The 17716-nt window shown below is 36.9% G+C and overlaps 1 protein-coding gene across 1 annotated transcript in view; it reads right to left on the bottom strand.

The window, feature by feature from the left end:
• Positions 1-17716, bottom strand: part of Diaph2 (diaphanous related formin 2) — a 778808-nt gene that overhangs the window by 142426 nt on the left and 618666 nt on the right. The window contains exon 26 of the mRNA XM_038316977.1: positions 494-589. Coding sequence (XP_038172905.1) covers positions 494-589 — 96 coding nt within the window. The remainder of the gene's footprint in view (positions 1-493; positions 590-17716) is intronic.

Genomic DNA, 17716 nt, shown 5'->3' with positions numbered 1-17716 from the left:
ATAACTTTATCTGTTCCTAATAAAATACAAAAAGAAAAAAACCTAAAAAACACCACCAACAAAAGACAATTATCCCATTACTTGCTGATTTTTGAGGATCATGGCGAGTCTTCCATTATTAACAACAATAATGGGCCATACATTATAGTGAAAACTAAAAATGAGCTGTAGAAACAAGCTAATTACACTTATGTTTTTAATCACCTTCTACCCAAGCCTCATGCTCATAAAACAACAATTAAAATATTTAATATTAAACACAGTGGGATTCCTTATTTCTGAGGCTTTCAAAACACATGATTATTTTATAGTACATTTACAGGGTTAAAACTTGCAAACTTATTACACTAGGGGTTTACACAGATTCCACATACCAACTGAGATCAGCTGAGAAAAAACATCTTCCTGACAAAGTTTACTCTTCCTTTTTTGAAAGAGGAACTTGGTGTAGAACATTCACATTTCCAGACTATGGCAGCTAGAGTGGTCTTACCTGGATTCCTTGGAATTCGCTTTCTGCGGTCTCTGAATGCTGCACCTGACTGTAGGGCTTCCAGAAGATTATCCATCACTCCGGTCTCATCACCCTCTGGAGGACGAGAGAAATCAGAATTAATCTTACGGCAATTAAAGTTAAACTACAGGAAAATAAAGGGAAAAACTCCTGTCAGATTTACATAATCCCCTTAAATTAAAGACATATATCTGTTTTAACATAATGGGTCCTGTCAATTTCTGGCATCATAGACTACTTTGCTTATTACGCGCCATTAAACAAAATTCATGCCAATCCCACTGTTCTTTCAACTTAAAGACCTTGTCTTTTGTATTATTGATGACACACTCAGTATGCAAATAAATAGTAGCTGATCAGCTACTGCAGCCTTCCTGTTAAGATTCTTCTAAGATATTCCTAAGCAAGAAACCACTGACCTGGCTTAATGCAATCAATGTTCAGGGCGTGATTTGATGAAGCAGAGGTACACAAGGTTAAATACTGATTGTATTAATACCTTCAGCACCCCACCATCATCTGCGATGATCTCAAAAGGCACTGTTTGCAAAACACATTTGCATTCAATTCTTACCCAATCCATATCCTTTACTCATTTTGAAATGCTGACATTCTATAAAGGAAAGGTGACCACATCATCTGAAAGGCCACATTTTATATTGAGAAACATCAGCCAAAAAGTCTCATTTGCTTTTTAGAATGCTGGTGTGTGCCTCAAGGCTTTTCTTATGGGAAAGAGCTATTAGAAATGAGGATGGGGAGTACTCAAAGGATGCTCATGGAATTCCATAACAGAAATGTTTATGACATTACACTTTACTCTTACCTTTCACAACTCTGGCCATCAAGCACAGGCCTGATATCCATAACAGTATTTATAATGGATATCCGTAACTTTATTTAGAACAAAGTGTCAGTTGACAGGAATGTTACAGGGACCTAAACTTTCTATGCCAAATTACCTAACTCTTCAAAAGAACTCTCACTAGGTGGACCCTTTGAGCTAACTGTATGGGTCTGGAATATGGGACATTTGTAGGTAGGAAGGATAAGACAAGAATGGATGGTGAGTGAGAAAATATCTCCCATTCCAGTCTAAGGCTAAACTAAAATCCTACTGTGCCTCAAGTAGGCAGAATTATGTTACAGGAAAAATTTTTCTAATAGGATAAGAACAAGCTAGAAGCACTACACTCTTCATTTGAGTGGAAACTTCTTTAATGTTATAATTATTTATCCTTTAAAAATAAGCTACCTAGGACTGGATATTGAGTAAAAATGGAAAGGAGACACAGAGGTTCTCAAAAACAGTATCTGATGAAAATGTAGTGGAAGGAGTATTCCCTGTGATTAGAGAAAGAGGGCTGTTTTTAAACATTAAGATCGATGACATATTTGGATCATCACTCAATATTGCCAAAAGAAAGAAAAGAGGAACAAAGTAGTTAAATAGCTCAGTATGGATGGAATGTGACTAGGATAATAAATTAAGTATTAGATGCTTTAAATTCCTTATGCCTTTTCAGATGGGAATAAGAAAACTAAGACATCACACAGATGGTATATAAAGGAACCTAAATATGAACCCAAATCATTCATATTAAAGATAATATATTTAAAATAATAATATACTTGATATAGAAATCTAGTGCATATTTCCTTTTGTACACTTTAATTCTGATTAGCTGGAATTCAAGCACATGTGGTCTGTGGCCACTATATTGGGCAGTATGAATAAAGGCTATAGGAAGCCATGTTACATGATCAATCTTGTGTTTTATAGAGGCTTGCCATATCGCATCATTGCACAAAAGGAGGTAGAAAAATGTCTAAGAACATACCCCATTTATCTAAGTAACAAAAAACAGGAGAAGAAGGAATGGAGAGGCCATGTATTTGGAAATTATCAATAGAATCACTAAGATTTGGCTGGGGGTAGAGAAGGTTAAGCAGGAAAGGAGTCTGGATAATCAGGAATAAATAGGTTTTGGAAAACCCGAGGACCTATGTGAAGAGCTCCAATAATGTCCCCCATTGTGTGTATGTCGAAGGGTGAGTGTGTGGATGCCATAGCATACATATGCAAGCCAGAACAGGACCTCACGTGTCACTTTACAACTTATTGCAGACAAATTCTCTTTGTTGTTGTGCGTGTTTCCCTTGACCCCATTTGACAAGAGGCTTGCTTTCACTAGAGCTTTGGGGGATTTGCCTATCATCTTTGCTTCCCATCGCAGCATAGAAGTGCTAGGATTAAAGGCGCTTAATTTACTGTGGATTGCTTTGATATGAGCTCTGGGTATTCAAACTCAGGTCTGCTTGCTTTCACTTTCACAGAAAGCACTTCTATACACATAGTGTCCTTCTCAGCATCTGGACTGCAACATTTAACCAGGAAAAGGAGAAGTATAAAGACTGAGAAGAAGTCATCACAGCTAAAGCACAAACAAGAGAGTAACGATGCAAGTGAGCTTCATGTGCTTGTAGGAAAATGGTAATTATAAAGACTGTAAAAACTTGAGGAGGTATAAACAAGTGATCAGAGCAGAATACAAAACGGTATACATAAATTAGATGAAAACAAAATTTTATTTATGGGTATTGTTACATTAAAATTTTTAATGGTATATTTTGATTAGACTAAAAATGTGGAATATAAACACAAAGATGGCAAAAATAAATCTTTTTGTTTAACTTAGCTATATGCTACCTGACATTTATTGAAATACTATGTTATAGAATGTTTCTCATCTATTTGTCATTATCATTTCCTTCCTTTCTTGTGGGACATTTTAATACATATTTTCTCTGAAGTTCATCCCTCTTAAAATGCAAAGTCATGGAATGACTGCTTATCTATTCATGTTATGCAATGTTTATCTATGCCACAAACCATTGTACTATCAAAGATTTTCCTCTAACTACCAGGAACTCACCTCCCGTGGTGATACTGTTTCTGCTTCTCTGCTTCTGTTGAGAATATATATATACCAGCAACAGAAACAGCAAGAACAGTTCTTTACAAACATCTTGTGCTTATCAAAGGGAAGAAATGTAGTCCATTACAGTTTCATTCACTCCGTGCTAACTTTAAACGTGATTTTCATAAAATGTCTAACCTTAACAGGACAGATCTAAGTTTTGCAAATATAATCACAGGACCAATTTACATTGCTTCCTCAAACAAAATGGAAACCAATATGGTCACTTGGAAGACATTACCTTTTGTTTTGAATGAATTTCAGTGAAATTTGGTCTGTGATTTAATTGTGTGAAGTTGACAGTTCACTTAGAATTTTCAAGTTAATATAACCATGGATTCTTATTTACATGTAATTAGTAGTGAGTAACTTTTTACTGTATATGGAGTCAAGTCAAGGGAGAAATGTGTTCCTTTTTATTGTAAATGAAAAACATTAAACACACAAAAAGTGGTTTTTTTTTTTACAACATGCAGTACCTATTTTACTGAATAAAGAAATACCAAGAGAATTTTGTAATGCTTTTTAGTCATTAAAATGATTATGTGTGGGCATGGTTGAGAAGTAACAATGCAGAGTTCACTTTATAGTCTTTCATAACACAATTAGTTACAGAGTACACCAAGGAGCTAGGTGGGCTGTGTAAAGTTTCAGGACTCTGTGAACAGCTTATCATCTGATAAACTGAAAGGCGTGGGTGACGCCTTCTGCTTCATGGTTCCCACGGTATTTGTCATTCAGTAGACAGTGAAGCTCAGTTTTGAGCACTAAAGCTGACCTATGTGGTATTGACTTATTTCCCCCAAAGTGTTTGTAGATGCTATGGATTAAAATAAACACTAGGTAAATTAATATTCTCTGCTATGCTTTTGAGCAAAACTATTCCCCGATGGCTAGCATATACTTATGTGAAAGAACTCTCTATGGGCTTTGCACAATTTTACATATTTTTAAAGTCTATTTTTATAGCAATATTTTATAGGACACAGAGCTTCTATCTAAGGTAAATGGTAGGTTTGTCTGCTTTACAAAACAAATTATATGTTCCTCCAGGGCAAATGCTATGTAGCTTTGCTTTCAGTCCATTATAATAGTTAGGGATTTTCTAAGCTTAGGGCTCCTCTGAAGTGCTGCAAACCCATTGTCTGTGTAGCCTCCATCTGGCAGCACCTTTGTACCCCTCTGCCGAAGTAGAAGAGCAAGGAAAAGGATTAAGAACATGAGAACACATAAATCATACTACTTACTATATATACTATGTGTAGTCTATGTATACTCTGTGTATGTCTGACCTCTGAGCTATGTACCTTCCAACAATATCCATTAAATTGTGGCATGCTAATTCATTAGCTACACCATTTTTGAAATGATTCTTGTTCTTTTCTTTCATTCTTGTGTCAAATACTGTTAATTAGAATATTCTTTATGTATCTAGTAACTGAACAGAGTCTTGGACACTTCTATTATTGAAGACGGCACTCCAACTCACCAGGCTTGAGAATTGCTAGCTAAAACATAATACAAGTTCAAGGTATTTTATCTTAACTGCTTTGGAACAGGTGTATTTCACAGTCTGTTGGATTTTATAATATTTGCATTCACTTTATCAGTTGAGCATGCCTAACCCAAAACCCAAATCTTTTCAAAATTTACCAATTCGGGAGTGGTTCAGATTAAGAATGTCATTTCGTAGAGTCTTAAAACCCTGAACATAATGACTTCATTATAGATTCCTCAAATTTTCAATTTTATAATTAAAGACCTCTGTCAAAACTGAAGAAAGTTGCTATCAACTAGTAACAAGTGACCCCAAAGAAACAAATGCCTCTTACTGAGGGTAGGACACTTCTATGTGAGATAATAGCTGCGGATATAAATTTAAAAAATGAAACTATGTTATCTATAAATGAGAAGACCACAGAAAGATGTTATGAATAAATCTGGCCTAAATAAAGCCTCTCAAAACATTAAATTTCTGTAGTAATTTAGGTATTGTAGATATTTGTGAATGAAACAGAAATAGGGCCAAACAACAATAGCACTCAGTTCAAAGACATCTAGAGTGCAACTCTGTTCACATTTGTGTGTGCTCATTCTCCATTTCTGTATATGATGCAAATGTAAACACTTGCAAATACTGAAATGCACAGATTTTAGGTACACAGTTTGGACTGTATGACAGATTGATATAGCCATGTAACTACCACTGTAACAAGACATAATCCCTCTTCCTTTCTTATCCCCACACCCAGGCAAACCTCTGATAGTAATTTTGATTGTAACCTGAAATTAGTTTCAACTCTCCTTATTATATACTTTACAAGTGTTTTTAAGCCAGTAGGTGTTGGTATACTCTTTTAATATCAGCACTAGGGAGGCAGAGGAAGTTTGAGGCCAGTCTGGTCTACAAAGCAAGTTCCAGGACAAGCCAGTGCAACACAGATAAATCCTGTCTCAAAAAACCCAAAAAAGTTTGCTTTAGTATTTATTTTACATGTATGGACATTTTGCTTGTAAATGTGTCTGTGTACCATATATGTGCCTGGTGCTCATGTAGGCCAGAATAGGGTGCTGGATCTCCTGAACTATAGTTTCAGGTGGTTGTGAATCAACATGTGTGTGTTGGTGAGCAAACTCAGGTCCTCTGGAAGAGTAGCCAGTGTTCTTAACTGCTGAGCCATCTTTCTAGTCTCTTATTATATACTTCTTACAGTGTGCTTATTGAACAAGCACTCAAACACTGAATTACAACCCTAGTTCCAAACCATACAGTTTTCAGTGAGTGAAAGAGTTGAGGTCATTTAGAATCAGCATAGTCCCTTGAAAGGAAGTATGACCTGCATGATAAGGCATGAGGAGAGAACGTTGAAAGAGTCACATTTACAATGGGATAGGAATTCATCAGTGTGGCTATGGGATAAGGCCAGTTCAGGCACCCTCTCCTCTGGTGCCCAAGGACCGAGCTGGGGACATCTCCTTGGACACCTGGGAACCCCTCTAGGGTCAAGTCTCTTGCCAACCCTAAAATGGCTCCCTTAATTAAGATATCTTCTTCCCTGCTCCCATATCCACCCTTCCTCCATCTCAACCATCCCACTGCCCTAAGCTTTCCCCAATCTCCCATTCTCCCTTCTCTCTCCCCATCACCCCTTCCCCCATCCCACCCTCACCCCCATGCTCCCAACTTTTGTCTGGCAACTTGTCTACTTCCAATATCCAGGAGGATAAATATATTGTTTTCTTTGGGTTCACCTTCTTATTTAGCTTCTTTAGTGTTGGGAGCAATGAGACCCCAGATCTTGAATTTCTTGTAATCCCCTGATCTGAGTGCCTACAGCTGCTCTGAGCACGAGACCTTCAGGAGTAGCTGATGGCAGAGTGGTTTCTGGTGGGTTTGGCTGTGGCATGGCTATCTCTATATATTCTGCCCCTTAACACAATAAGGGGGCATTCTTGTGGAATTCAAGGATGACCCGTTTCACTGTCTTTCTTTCTGTCTGTGTGTGTCTGTGTGTATTTTAACCTCCTGCCTCTTGCCCGAAGCTCAGTAACTGGGTGCCAGCGCAGCGAACGCAGACACAGGGGTGCGGTGTGTGAAACTTTAGTATCACGAATTATAGGCTCAATGTCCTTTGTTTATGACTAGAATCCACTCATGAGTGAGTACGTACGATAGAACCTTCATCTGGCATTGGATGGAGATAGAGACAGAGACTCACATTGGAGCACTGAACTGAGCTCCCAATGTCCAGATGAAGAGCAGAAGGAGGGAGAACAAGAGCAAGGAAGTCAGGACTGCGAGGGGTGTGTCCACCCACTGAGATTGTGTGACTGATCTAATGGGAGCTCACCTAGGCCAGTTGGACTGGGACTGAACGAGCATGTGATCAAATCGGACTCTCTGAATGTGGCTGACAATGAGGGCTGACTGAGAAGCTAATGATAATGGCACTGGGTTTTGATTCTACTGCATGTACTGGCTTTTTGGGAGCCTAGTCTGTTTGGATGTACACCTTCCTAGACCTGGATAGAAGGGGGAGGACCTTGGACTTCCCACAGGGCAGGGCACCCTGACTTTTCTTAGGACTGGAGAGAGAGGGGGAGAGGGAGGGGAAGGTGGGAGGAAAATGGGAGGAGTAGAGGAGGTGGAATTTTTTAATAAATAAATAAATAAATAAAGGAAAAAAAACCCAACGGGATAGGAATGATTAGAGCACAGATCTAACCAGACTTAGTTTAACAAAGAAAGAAGATTCAAAGGGTGTCCAGCAACTCTAAGAACGTTAAATCCACGGTTAGATCTTCAAGAGCATAGGAATGTGATGGGGGTGACATTCAAGATAGATCAGCCTCACAGCCGCATGCAAAACAGACCAGCTAGGGAGGGAAATCAATTGTAAACCAAAACAAAACAAAACCAAAAACAAAACCAAAAACAAAACAAAACAAACAACAACAACAACAACAAAAAACCAGAATTTAATCCACAGTCGCAAATACGGTTCTGCATGTAAGCCCAGGCCAAGTTAGCTCATCCATTTGGACACATTTGGTAAAGGTCTAAGTAGCAAAGTCAAATTGGTTTTGTGAACAAGGTCATCAGCAGTAGTGAATGGAAGCTGACAGCATAAAAAGGCAATGACAAGTAGAGGGCAAGACAAATCAGTGTGGGATTCAATCTTCCTCACATAATCTATCAAGGTCCGGATTAAGAACATGTGTAAGATATATGGATTTGCACATGACATGAAATTAGAAGACTGCTCACTTATCAAAAAGAAGGAAACAAAATCCCTTCTCAGGAATCTATAAAAAAAAAAAAAGAAGGCCCTGTGCTGACAAACGGCTCTTACAATTGAGCATGGAAAAACAAGGAGGGAATAGAGACCAAGTGAGAGGTCCGTGCAATATGGTACAAATAGCATACCATACTGCACACACTAATATCTCCTGGTAAGTGAACAGTAGTGCCACAAGTGAGTCAGAAATAAAACAAATCAAGCCATTATGCAAAGCACGGACTCCACAGATGTAACAGAAGCCAGAACAACGTGTATTGTATTCCAGAGCACCTAGAAAACCCCTATCTGATGGCAGGTTTGTTAGTTTGTGGTTTAATTGGAAAGGAGTTCACAGTGATTTGGAAACACCAACAGATGGTCACTAAAATAATGGTCTATGAAGTTGTTCACAGGCAGAAAGTGTGGTAAAAGGAATCAAGATATTATCCTAAGGAGATTAAAATAAGGTATAAATAGAAAGTTCATTGTTCTAAGAGAAGTGATGAAGGCAGATGCTCCTGTTCAAAAGAAGAAAATACTTGCAAGAGGGGAAAAGGGAACTTAGAAGAAATCACTAGCAACCCTGAGCTAACCTGGGCCCATATTGCGATTATACTAAGCAGTGACTAACATTTGTAAGACAAAATAGAAAAATATTGGCCTTTTGGAGAGAAATATACCTAAAAGCAGAATTAAACCCCTGCCATTAAAGTTAAACATATTCTTGGAAAACGTTCCATAGAGTTCACTCATTTTGTTAGTTTATCTCATTGTTAGAACTGGTAACCAAAAAGTTTCTCACAATGAAGTAAACCACAGAGTCCACATAAACTTCAAAGTGTATAACACTCTTTCTAAACAATTTCAGCTTAAGGTTACTGTTTTTGGTTCTTATAGTCACAGAATAAATATTTTTTGGGTGGGGGGGAAGGATGTCATAAGTGGATATTCCACTCCAAACTGATAGATGATGTATGGTTCATTGACTTTGCCCCAAATACCTACATGTTGTGTGTTATGTAAGAGTTTATCAGGGAAACTGAGTTGGAGAATTAAATGGTGCCTGATGTATTTGCATCTTAAAGAGACGCTTGTTAACACAAATGAATGGGTTTCTAATGGTAGGCATTCTATGTAAGAACTTTCTGGCCAGAGGCACATTTCTGGCAGCTTGCCCTGAGGTAAGAGAACTTAATAGTAAATGGTAGTTAAAAAAATAATGTTTATGCTTACTCATTTTTTTCCTTCAGTTACCTATATGCCAGAATATTGGGAGCTGAAAATTATGCATTCTATAAATAAACAAACACCCAGTAAACCTGTATGTTAATATTTACCAGAAAAACCATTGTTGATGCCGCTGGTAAAATATCTCACATTCAATATTTTACATAATTAATATTTCAAAGAGACCTTTGAAATACTCTGTGTGTTTTATCAGAATCAATCATTTACTAAGGGCATGAAACACTAGTGAAAAGAAAAGCAAGGTAAAGGGAGTCTTTTAGATAAGATAAAGCAAAGATATTTTTGGAGGTAGGAATATTGATAACATTTAGCATTTATTGAGAGTCTAGTACTTTCTGGGTGATATAAATCCAATTTATATTAAATCCTCTTTAGTTTTCCAGGCAAAGAAACTGAAGCAAGCATAGCTACATTAACTTACTAGGGTTCACAGAACTGTAAACTGCCAAACAGAATCAACAAAAGAACACAGGAATGCCTTGAGTAGGGAGGAACCACAGCTCTAATGATTATAGGTAATTTGTCAGAAGTTGGTTTTTTTTTTTTTTTACAATCCACGTGTTAAGGATAGTTCTCATATCTTGAATGACTTCTAAAAGTAAAGAAGAATAACCTATGCTACATGACATTGTCAAAAATTCAAACTTCAGTCCCCAAGTCTTATGGAAACTCAGTCGCTCCATTCCTTATGCATCATTTATGGCAGTTTTTGTGCTATGAGAACAGAATTTAGTTGTGACATGGACTTGGTGGCCTGTGAAACCTAAAATATTTACCAGTCAGCTCTTCATAGAGGAAGGTTGTCCATCCTTGCACTATAGCATATGCTGCCAATGTAAACACTATATAGATTTTTAAATTTGCTTCTGAGGTGTTGAAGGACCTGGCAAGGACCAGTCAAATAAGACAGGCTTCACAATAGAGGAAGGCAATCAAAACATTATTAGTATTTACTATAAGGCTACTTGTGATTGAGATGTTTCCCATTTCAGTGGTGAGCCAAGGATGAGACAGCTATGGAGTAGCAATTATATATATACTTACAGGCAAAGCCATCCTTTTCCCCTCTGTATCCACTGATGTACACTACAATATTAAATTGTGGTCATATATAACAGAAGTGTCTGCCTCCAGCTACTTTACTGAGGCAAGAGGCCACAGGCTGCCCTTTGGGCTTTGCTTTGTATATGCTTTGTGTTCCTCTGCTAGTTTCAAATAGGGCAAGAGATGGATTGTTTTGTAATCTGAAGATAGCCATTTACCTACAAGGTAGAATGCATGTAAGTGATAACTTGAATTAACAGCCTTTCATTAAGCGACATAGGTCCCTCAGCTTCTCCTTTCCTTAGGTGACATAGTATGCTTTCGGATTCAAGGAGACAAAGTCTTCTATGGAGACTTTACATTCAAGAATCTTTCCAATTTTTCCTTTTCTATGAGAGAACCCACTCTCTCATTGATGCTGGGCAATTTAGTTTCTTTAAAAATGACCTATATAACTTCTTACCTATCAAATACAATACTGTATAATAAACCTCATCATTTTCATAGGAAAGCCAAACACAAGTTTAATAATGAAACAGAGGAAACAGAAGGGTTAATTGGGCACCCAGAGCACAAACCTGAGGTCAAATATACATTTGCATGTTACTTGGTAACTAGCACAAGCTAAGTGTGGAATGGAAACCATTTTGCAAAAACTGCCATTGTGAGGGTGTACTGTTGTAATAAATATCCTACATCCAGCAGGAAAGGTAGTCTAACACCAAGTATAAAAGTGTTGTAAATGAGGGAACTACAACTCTTAATTGCTGATGGTTGGCATGCAAGGAGTAAGTGGACAATTCATCAGCTGTCAATCTAACTTTCAAATTGTAGTGTTCTTCTCTTGCTTATCAGATTCTATAATGAATCACCTTTCCCACCAACTTCCTGTGCAACTGTAGAAAGGCAATTAATAACTTCACTCTTTTTATTATCATATATTTCTTATCACTCCACATTTTTGCATAACAACTTAACTGATGGTTATCTTTTAAGTGCAGGAAGTTCATGTGCATATAATACTTTCGTTTTTTACATAATCTTAAAATTTGTGTGAGTGTGTGTGTGTGTGTGTGTGTGTGTGTGTGTGGTGGGGGAGGAGGGTTGTCACACACATGCCACAGCACACTTGCAGAGGTCAGAGGAGAACTTTCCAGAGTAGGTTCTCACATTCCACTGCGTTAAGGTTGTGTCTATCTTTGTTCTGTTGCGATACTACATACTCTAGCTAGCTGTGCCGCCACCCACACTCCACCTTGCCCTAGAGTGCTGGGATTACAGATGCATATCACTAAATCTGGCTCTTTAAATTGGTTCTGTAGATCAAAATTTGCTTACACAGCTTGTTTTACCCTCTGAGTTACCTCCCTGTCTCCTGTATTTTTCTGAACGCTTTACCTGAAGAGTGCACACTGATGCATTCTTAGTACAACTACCCACTTTGCATATTGAACATTTTATAAAATTTATGTTTTGTTATGTTTTATTTTTCTTGGTTTCTCAAGACAGGGTTTCTCTATGTAGCCCCAGCTGGTCTATAAAAGCTAGTTCCAGGACAGGCTCCAAAGCTAACAGGAAACCCTATCTCAAAACAAAGACAAAAACAAAAACAAAAAACAAAACAAAACAAAACAACAACAAACCAGGGGCTATATAGGTATTCCAGTCTTCCTGGGGGCTAGAATTACAAACAGGTACTATCATATCAAGCTAAACAAATATTATTTTTCTTTCTTTTTTGCAGTGGTAGGCATCAAAAGTAGGGACTTGCATAATTCTAATTACCCTTGAGCTATATTTCCAGCCCTTTACTTCAGTATCATTGATGTCTGTTTTTATCTACCCATAAACTCTACACATGTTAACTCTACACTGCTAACATAAAATAAAAAAAAAAACTTTTATTTTCTCTCCTGTGACTTGCCAACTAACCATTCACTGTTGTGTCTTTTAGTTTAATAGCCACCTATGTCACAAAAAAGACAAACTGAATGAAAGAGGGGTGAAGAGAATTTTGGGAAAACAGTTCATTTTAAACTATCATTTACATGAAACGCATACTACCTTATGGATGGCTGTCTTCAGATTACAAAACAATCAGTCTCTTACCCCATTTGAAAGAATCAGAGAAACAAAGTATAAGAGCTTCCCATGCCTCTTGCCTCAGTAAAGGAGCTAAAGATAGATACCTCTAGTAAATACATGGAAGTACAATTTAATATTGTAATTTACATCAATGAAACAAGATGAAAAAAGTATAATTTGCCTCCTCACTCCTTCTTTTCCTTCCTTCCTTCCTTCCTTCCTTCCTTCCTTCCTTCCTTCCTTCCTTCCTTTCTTCCTTCCTTCCCTCTCTCCTTCCCTTCCTTTCTTCCCTCTCTCCTTCCCTTCCTTTCTTGAGAGTCCTGAAAGACTGCTTCAGGAGAGAAATACTAAGATTCTATTTTCAGATTCATTGGATCTCCTGATGAAATTGCTGAAAGGGTAATTATGTAGAAAGCAGACAAAAATGACTCCGGGTAGTCTATGGCTTTTGTTTTCTCAGACTCTGGGACTTATGTTATTGTCAGATTTTTGTGGTCCTTTGATGACGGAGATACCTACATTCACATGCACTCTTTACCATTGAAGGCCCTAATTACCAGTTATTCCCCAATTTTCTTATTTATAAAATTTCACATTATCTGAGATCTAGCATGTCTAAAGTTTATTTAATCATAAAGAAATATTTACCACATTCCCTAATTATTTCCTATCCCAATTATTTCATTTCTCATTAGTCCCCAGACTTGGAATTTGTGGATGTTCTTTTACATTTTTTATCCTTCTTCAAAGTCAGCAAGAACTTTATACCAAAGTTTTCCATGCATAAAATCTCAAATCAGCATAACTTTTCCAATTGAGTCAGTCATTTCTTAACCATGATTATTACTACTTGAAAACAACAACAGCAACAAAAGAAACAAAACCAAACTTGTTGAATTCCATTCTTATCTTTTCCAGGATTGAAGTGTAAGCCTTTTCTAAGATTCAGTGCTTATCAGATATAGTCTAAAATGCAATAAAAAATAAAATTACTTTTGATGTTTCCTTGGCTTCTGCTATGCTATTTTTGTTTATTATTTAGTATTTATCTGAGTAGTCATATTTTTGTATGTTCCCTTATGCATTTCATTTAAGAAATGAAAGACTAAACCAGATACTTTATCTGTATATATATATGTGTATATATATACATATATACACATATATATATATAGACTAGTATGTAAATATATTTCAGCTTACCATACCTATTAAAGGGAAAAATTGCATGAGTTTATTTCAGAAATATTTATAAAGGTAACAGACAATTCAAATAAATATATTAACCATAGTATGCTTTATTAAATTATTAACATTCAGAGAGGCATTAATTATATACCTCACAAAAATAAAGGGATTTAGCATACAATAAGTAATAATTAATTTTAGGATAAATAAATAAACCCCCTAAGGCAGAACTCATTGTAAATTTTAAATATCACTATTACTAATTAACTTATGAATTTTAAAAGAGAATATATTAAAAGTAATGTGATAAGTGTAAATTAGACCTTTTGGTGTTTTAAATAATCAAGTTAACACTAATTAACCCATTCAGCACTTTAAAATTTTCACTTGGTGAAAAAAAGTAGCATTTCTGAATTCAAGTTTTCTAAAATTAAGTCCTTCAGTGTCCATGAATACAGACAAGGCAATATAGAATTGAACTCTCTTGAAGAGAATCTATATTTACAAATCAGTAAGCAAAGATTATGGATGCCATTGAATTATATGAGTTGATTGGTTAAAAGAAAATGGTACAGAATTACAAAATTCGGCACCAATACCTTGGAGATATCATCATGTCAAATTCTGAAGATTTTGTGCATCTTTTTTTTTTTTGTTTTGTTTTTTTCATGGTTTATTTTTTTTTATATTTAAAAATTTCCATCTCCTTCCCTCCTCCTCCCCCCTCCCTCCCCTCCTTCTCCCCTTTCTCTCCCCTCCTTCTCCCCCTTCCCTCCCCTCCCCTCCACCCAGTCAGAGCTAATATTAATGTTTTTATACCTCACAAACACCCAGTGAAACCAAAGAACATGCTGGCATTTAAATGTAGTAAGGAGATGGGCAGGCCTGCTTTTCATCCTGCCCAGCTCCCAGCTGCCTGGCTAGTTTATGCTCCAAAATAACAACACAAATAGTATTCATTTAAACACTGCTTGGCCCCTTAGCTTCAGCCTCTTACTGGCTAACTCTCACATTTTGATTAACCCATATTTAGTAATGTGTGTAGCACCACGAGGGGTGACTTACCGGGAAGATTCTAGCCTACGTCCATCTTGGGTCGGAGCTTCATTGCATCTGACCCAGAGAGGAGAGGCATGGCAATTGCCCGAGGCATCTGCCTCACTCCCAGCATCCTGTTCTGTCTACTCCACCCACCTATGTTCTAACCTATCAGGCCAAGCAGTTTCTTCATTAATTAACCAATGAAACAGCAAATAGAAACATTCCTACATCATTTAAAGATTATCATTCCTTAGAATTTAACATCTACTTGACCTTTGTACAGCTTCAATTTTAATTCAAGAACTCCCATGGCTTCTGCCATGCACTATGCTATGAAGTAACTATATTATTTTATCCAGTGTTTCTCTGTGTAATAGCCCTGGCAACTGCTTTGTAGACCAGGATGGCCAGGAATTCAGAGAGATCTACCTGCCTCTGCTCTCAAAGTGCTGGGATTAAAGGTGTGTGCTACCACCACCCAGCTCCATAAATTTTTTATACTGCATTAAAATGGTCAGGCCTGCAGTGAGAGTTTTGGAAAAAAAACATTATTTATTTAAACAGGCTTTAAACTCAGGCTGGCCTTGAACTTCTGTTTCTTGTGTATCATTTCCTAAGTGCCTGGATTGCAGATACATGCCACCATTCCTGATACTAATGAGACCATTTTTTTGGCATGGGACTAACTGGAAAAGACTTAAGATTATAAACAGATTGCAGTCCTGGCCCTTCTTAAAACAGTTGGCTCCAGAGAGGACAGCAGAGAGAGCTGTGATGAGGAAGCACTGCTCCAGTGATCATTCATTCAGCGTATTCTTTACGAAGTTGCTCAATGACTCTTCCAAGCTACCAAAGCAAAACCACTGGGTCCTTACTCGATGGACAATATTAAGTCAAACCCAGAACTAACTGTAAGGGATCCGCCTAAGGTTATGTATATTTGCACCCTCTGATGCAGGTCAAGTTGGAAGAGAATTTGCGTTAAATAAAAGTTTCACTGGTTAAGCTGAGCAAAAATAAATTCTTATACTTTATGAATGGATCAAGTACTTGTGGAGACAGGGGTCTAGTAAGACAGTTGTCTTAGTATGGTCCATAGGTTGATAAATTGTCTCAGAAAAATCTATCTAAAGGAGAAAACTAGTGGTTTCATTACATAAGTAATCAAAGACTTTATCTGGCTTGTTCATCGAACAGCAAAACTTTTACTATTTATAATTATTTTTTCCTCTTCAAATAGTGTGGTTTAAAAATTGTCACTTGCCAAAAGGGCAGGAGTGAGGAGGATACCAAAAGCTCTTGACAAAGATTTAGGACAAGGCAATAGTCTTCCCTTTACAATTTATTCATCTAAACTCATCACTAAAATCTTTGCATACTATGTGATCTCATTCAGGATCGTTTGTGTCCTATTTATAGCCTATATCAGTGGAGGGAAATTACAGTCCACAAAGAAATGATAAGGACCATTTTTCACTCAGAGCTTTCATGGCAGCTAGTGATTTTTAGGATAGGGAAAATTTATCCCCATCCTTTCAAAACAATATACTACTTGTGCTCCTATGACATGTGGAATTCTTGATCTTTTATAGGACTATGGTTTTTATGTTAGAGAAAAGAAGAAAAGGATGTATTATAATTTCTTTGAAGAAATTACTCAACCCATGATGCTTTGAAAGTATCATTGTGTTTGTTTTAACAAGAAGCATTCATATTAGCAGTGCCTTCACCAAAGAAGGGAGACTATGCTTAGGGGAATCTGTTAAACCCTGAAATTTGGCGATATTTTAAAGTTTACCCTGAATTGTGAGGACAATGAAAAAGATATAACTCCTACATCAGACTCAATCCTGGAATAATTAAGATGTGCTGACTGGATATTAATAATTCACTCACTCATAAAGTGTAATTTGAATGCTGGCGCTAAAGATATTCAAATATTGCTTGATCTAATTAGAAATGATCATAGCATATTCATTTGGAAAAACGTGAAAAACAATGTTAAATTAACAAACTATATTGAGTATTTTTCTGAAGAAATACTATGCAAACACGAAATATGTTCATGGGAGACCAATGTATCTTTAGGTACCTCTTTGAAGGTTTGTTTTCCAGGGTGGCCTTGCAGTAATAAGAAGAGATTCTTCTTACTTAAAAGTGATTTAAATTCCAAAAATCTGCAGTGGAATTCTTTTAAATGTCAAATAGCCTATAAATGATCAACTAGGGTAGAACAGTTTTTGAGCTTCATCCATAACCCAAAATGATTATGGAATACTAGGATGTTCCTTTTCTACTGGAGAATTAGGGTTTTTATTAGCTTGAACTATATGAAGTTGGCATTTTAATAGGTCAAAAGTGGTCAAACTGCAGCAATTTCATATACTTTTAAATAAAATTTAGAAGCACAATTAAGCCATGTAAGCTATTAGTAACCCTTTGAGAAAATATTTCCAAACAGCAGAGAGGTAGACAAATACAAGTGGGAGACAGCACAATGTAGAAAGCAATTCTAAATACATCATTTGAACAATATAGACTTCTAACAGTTCCTGCAATCCACAACCCCGAACTCCATATTCTAAATCTGCATGAGTTACTAATGCAACCACCGTGACAACAAGAACACACAGCCAAGGCTTGAAACATCATCAGCTTTCTGTTTGGGCTATTATTTTGATGATGGAGATACTGCCCATTTTTACCGAGGTTAATATGCTTTGTTTCTTTCCCTAAAAGTCAGGAACAATTTTATAAGATCTACCAGATTCAGCCCCTTTTCCTCATTCCAGCATAAGGGATACAAGGCAGCTTATCTTGTCATTTTAATGAAA

Source organism: Arvicola amphibius, chromosome X, assembly GCF_903992535.2.
Source record: "Arvicola amphibius chromosome X, mArvAmp1.2, whole genome shotgun sequence".
NCBI lineage: Eukaryota > Metazoa > Chordata > Mammalia > Rodentia > Cricetidae > Arvicola > Arvicola amphibius.
Note: the sequence above shows the minus strand (reverse complement) of the source record. Positions and strands in the feature narration are given on the sequence as shown.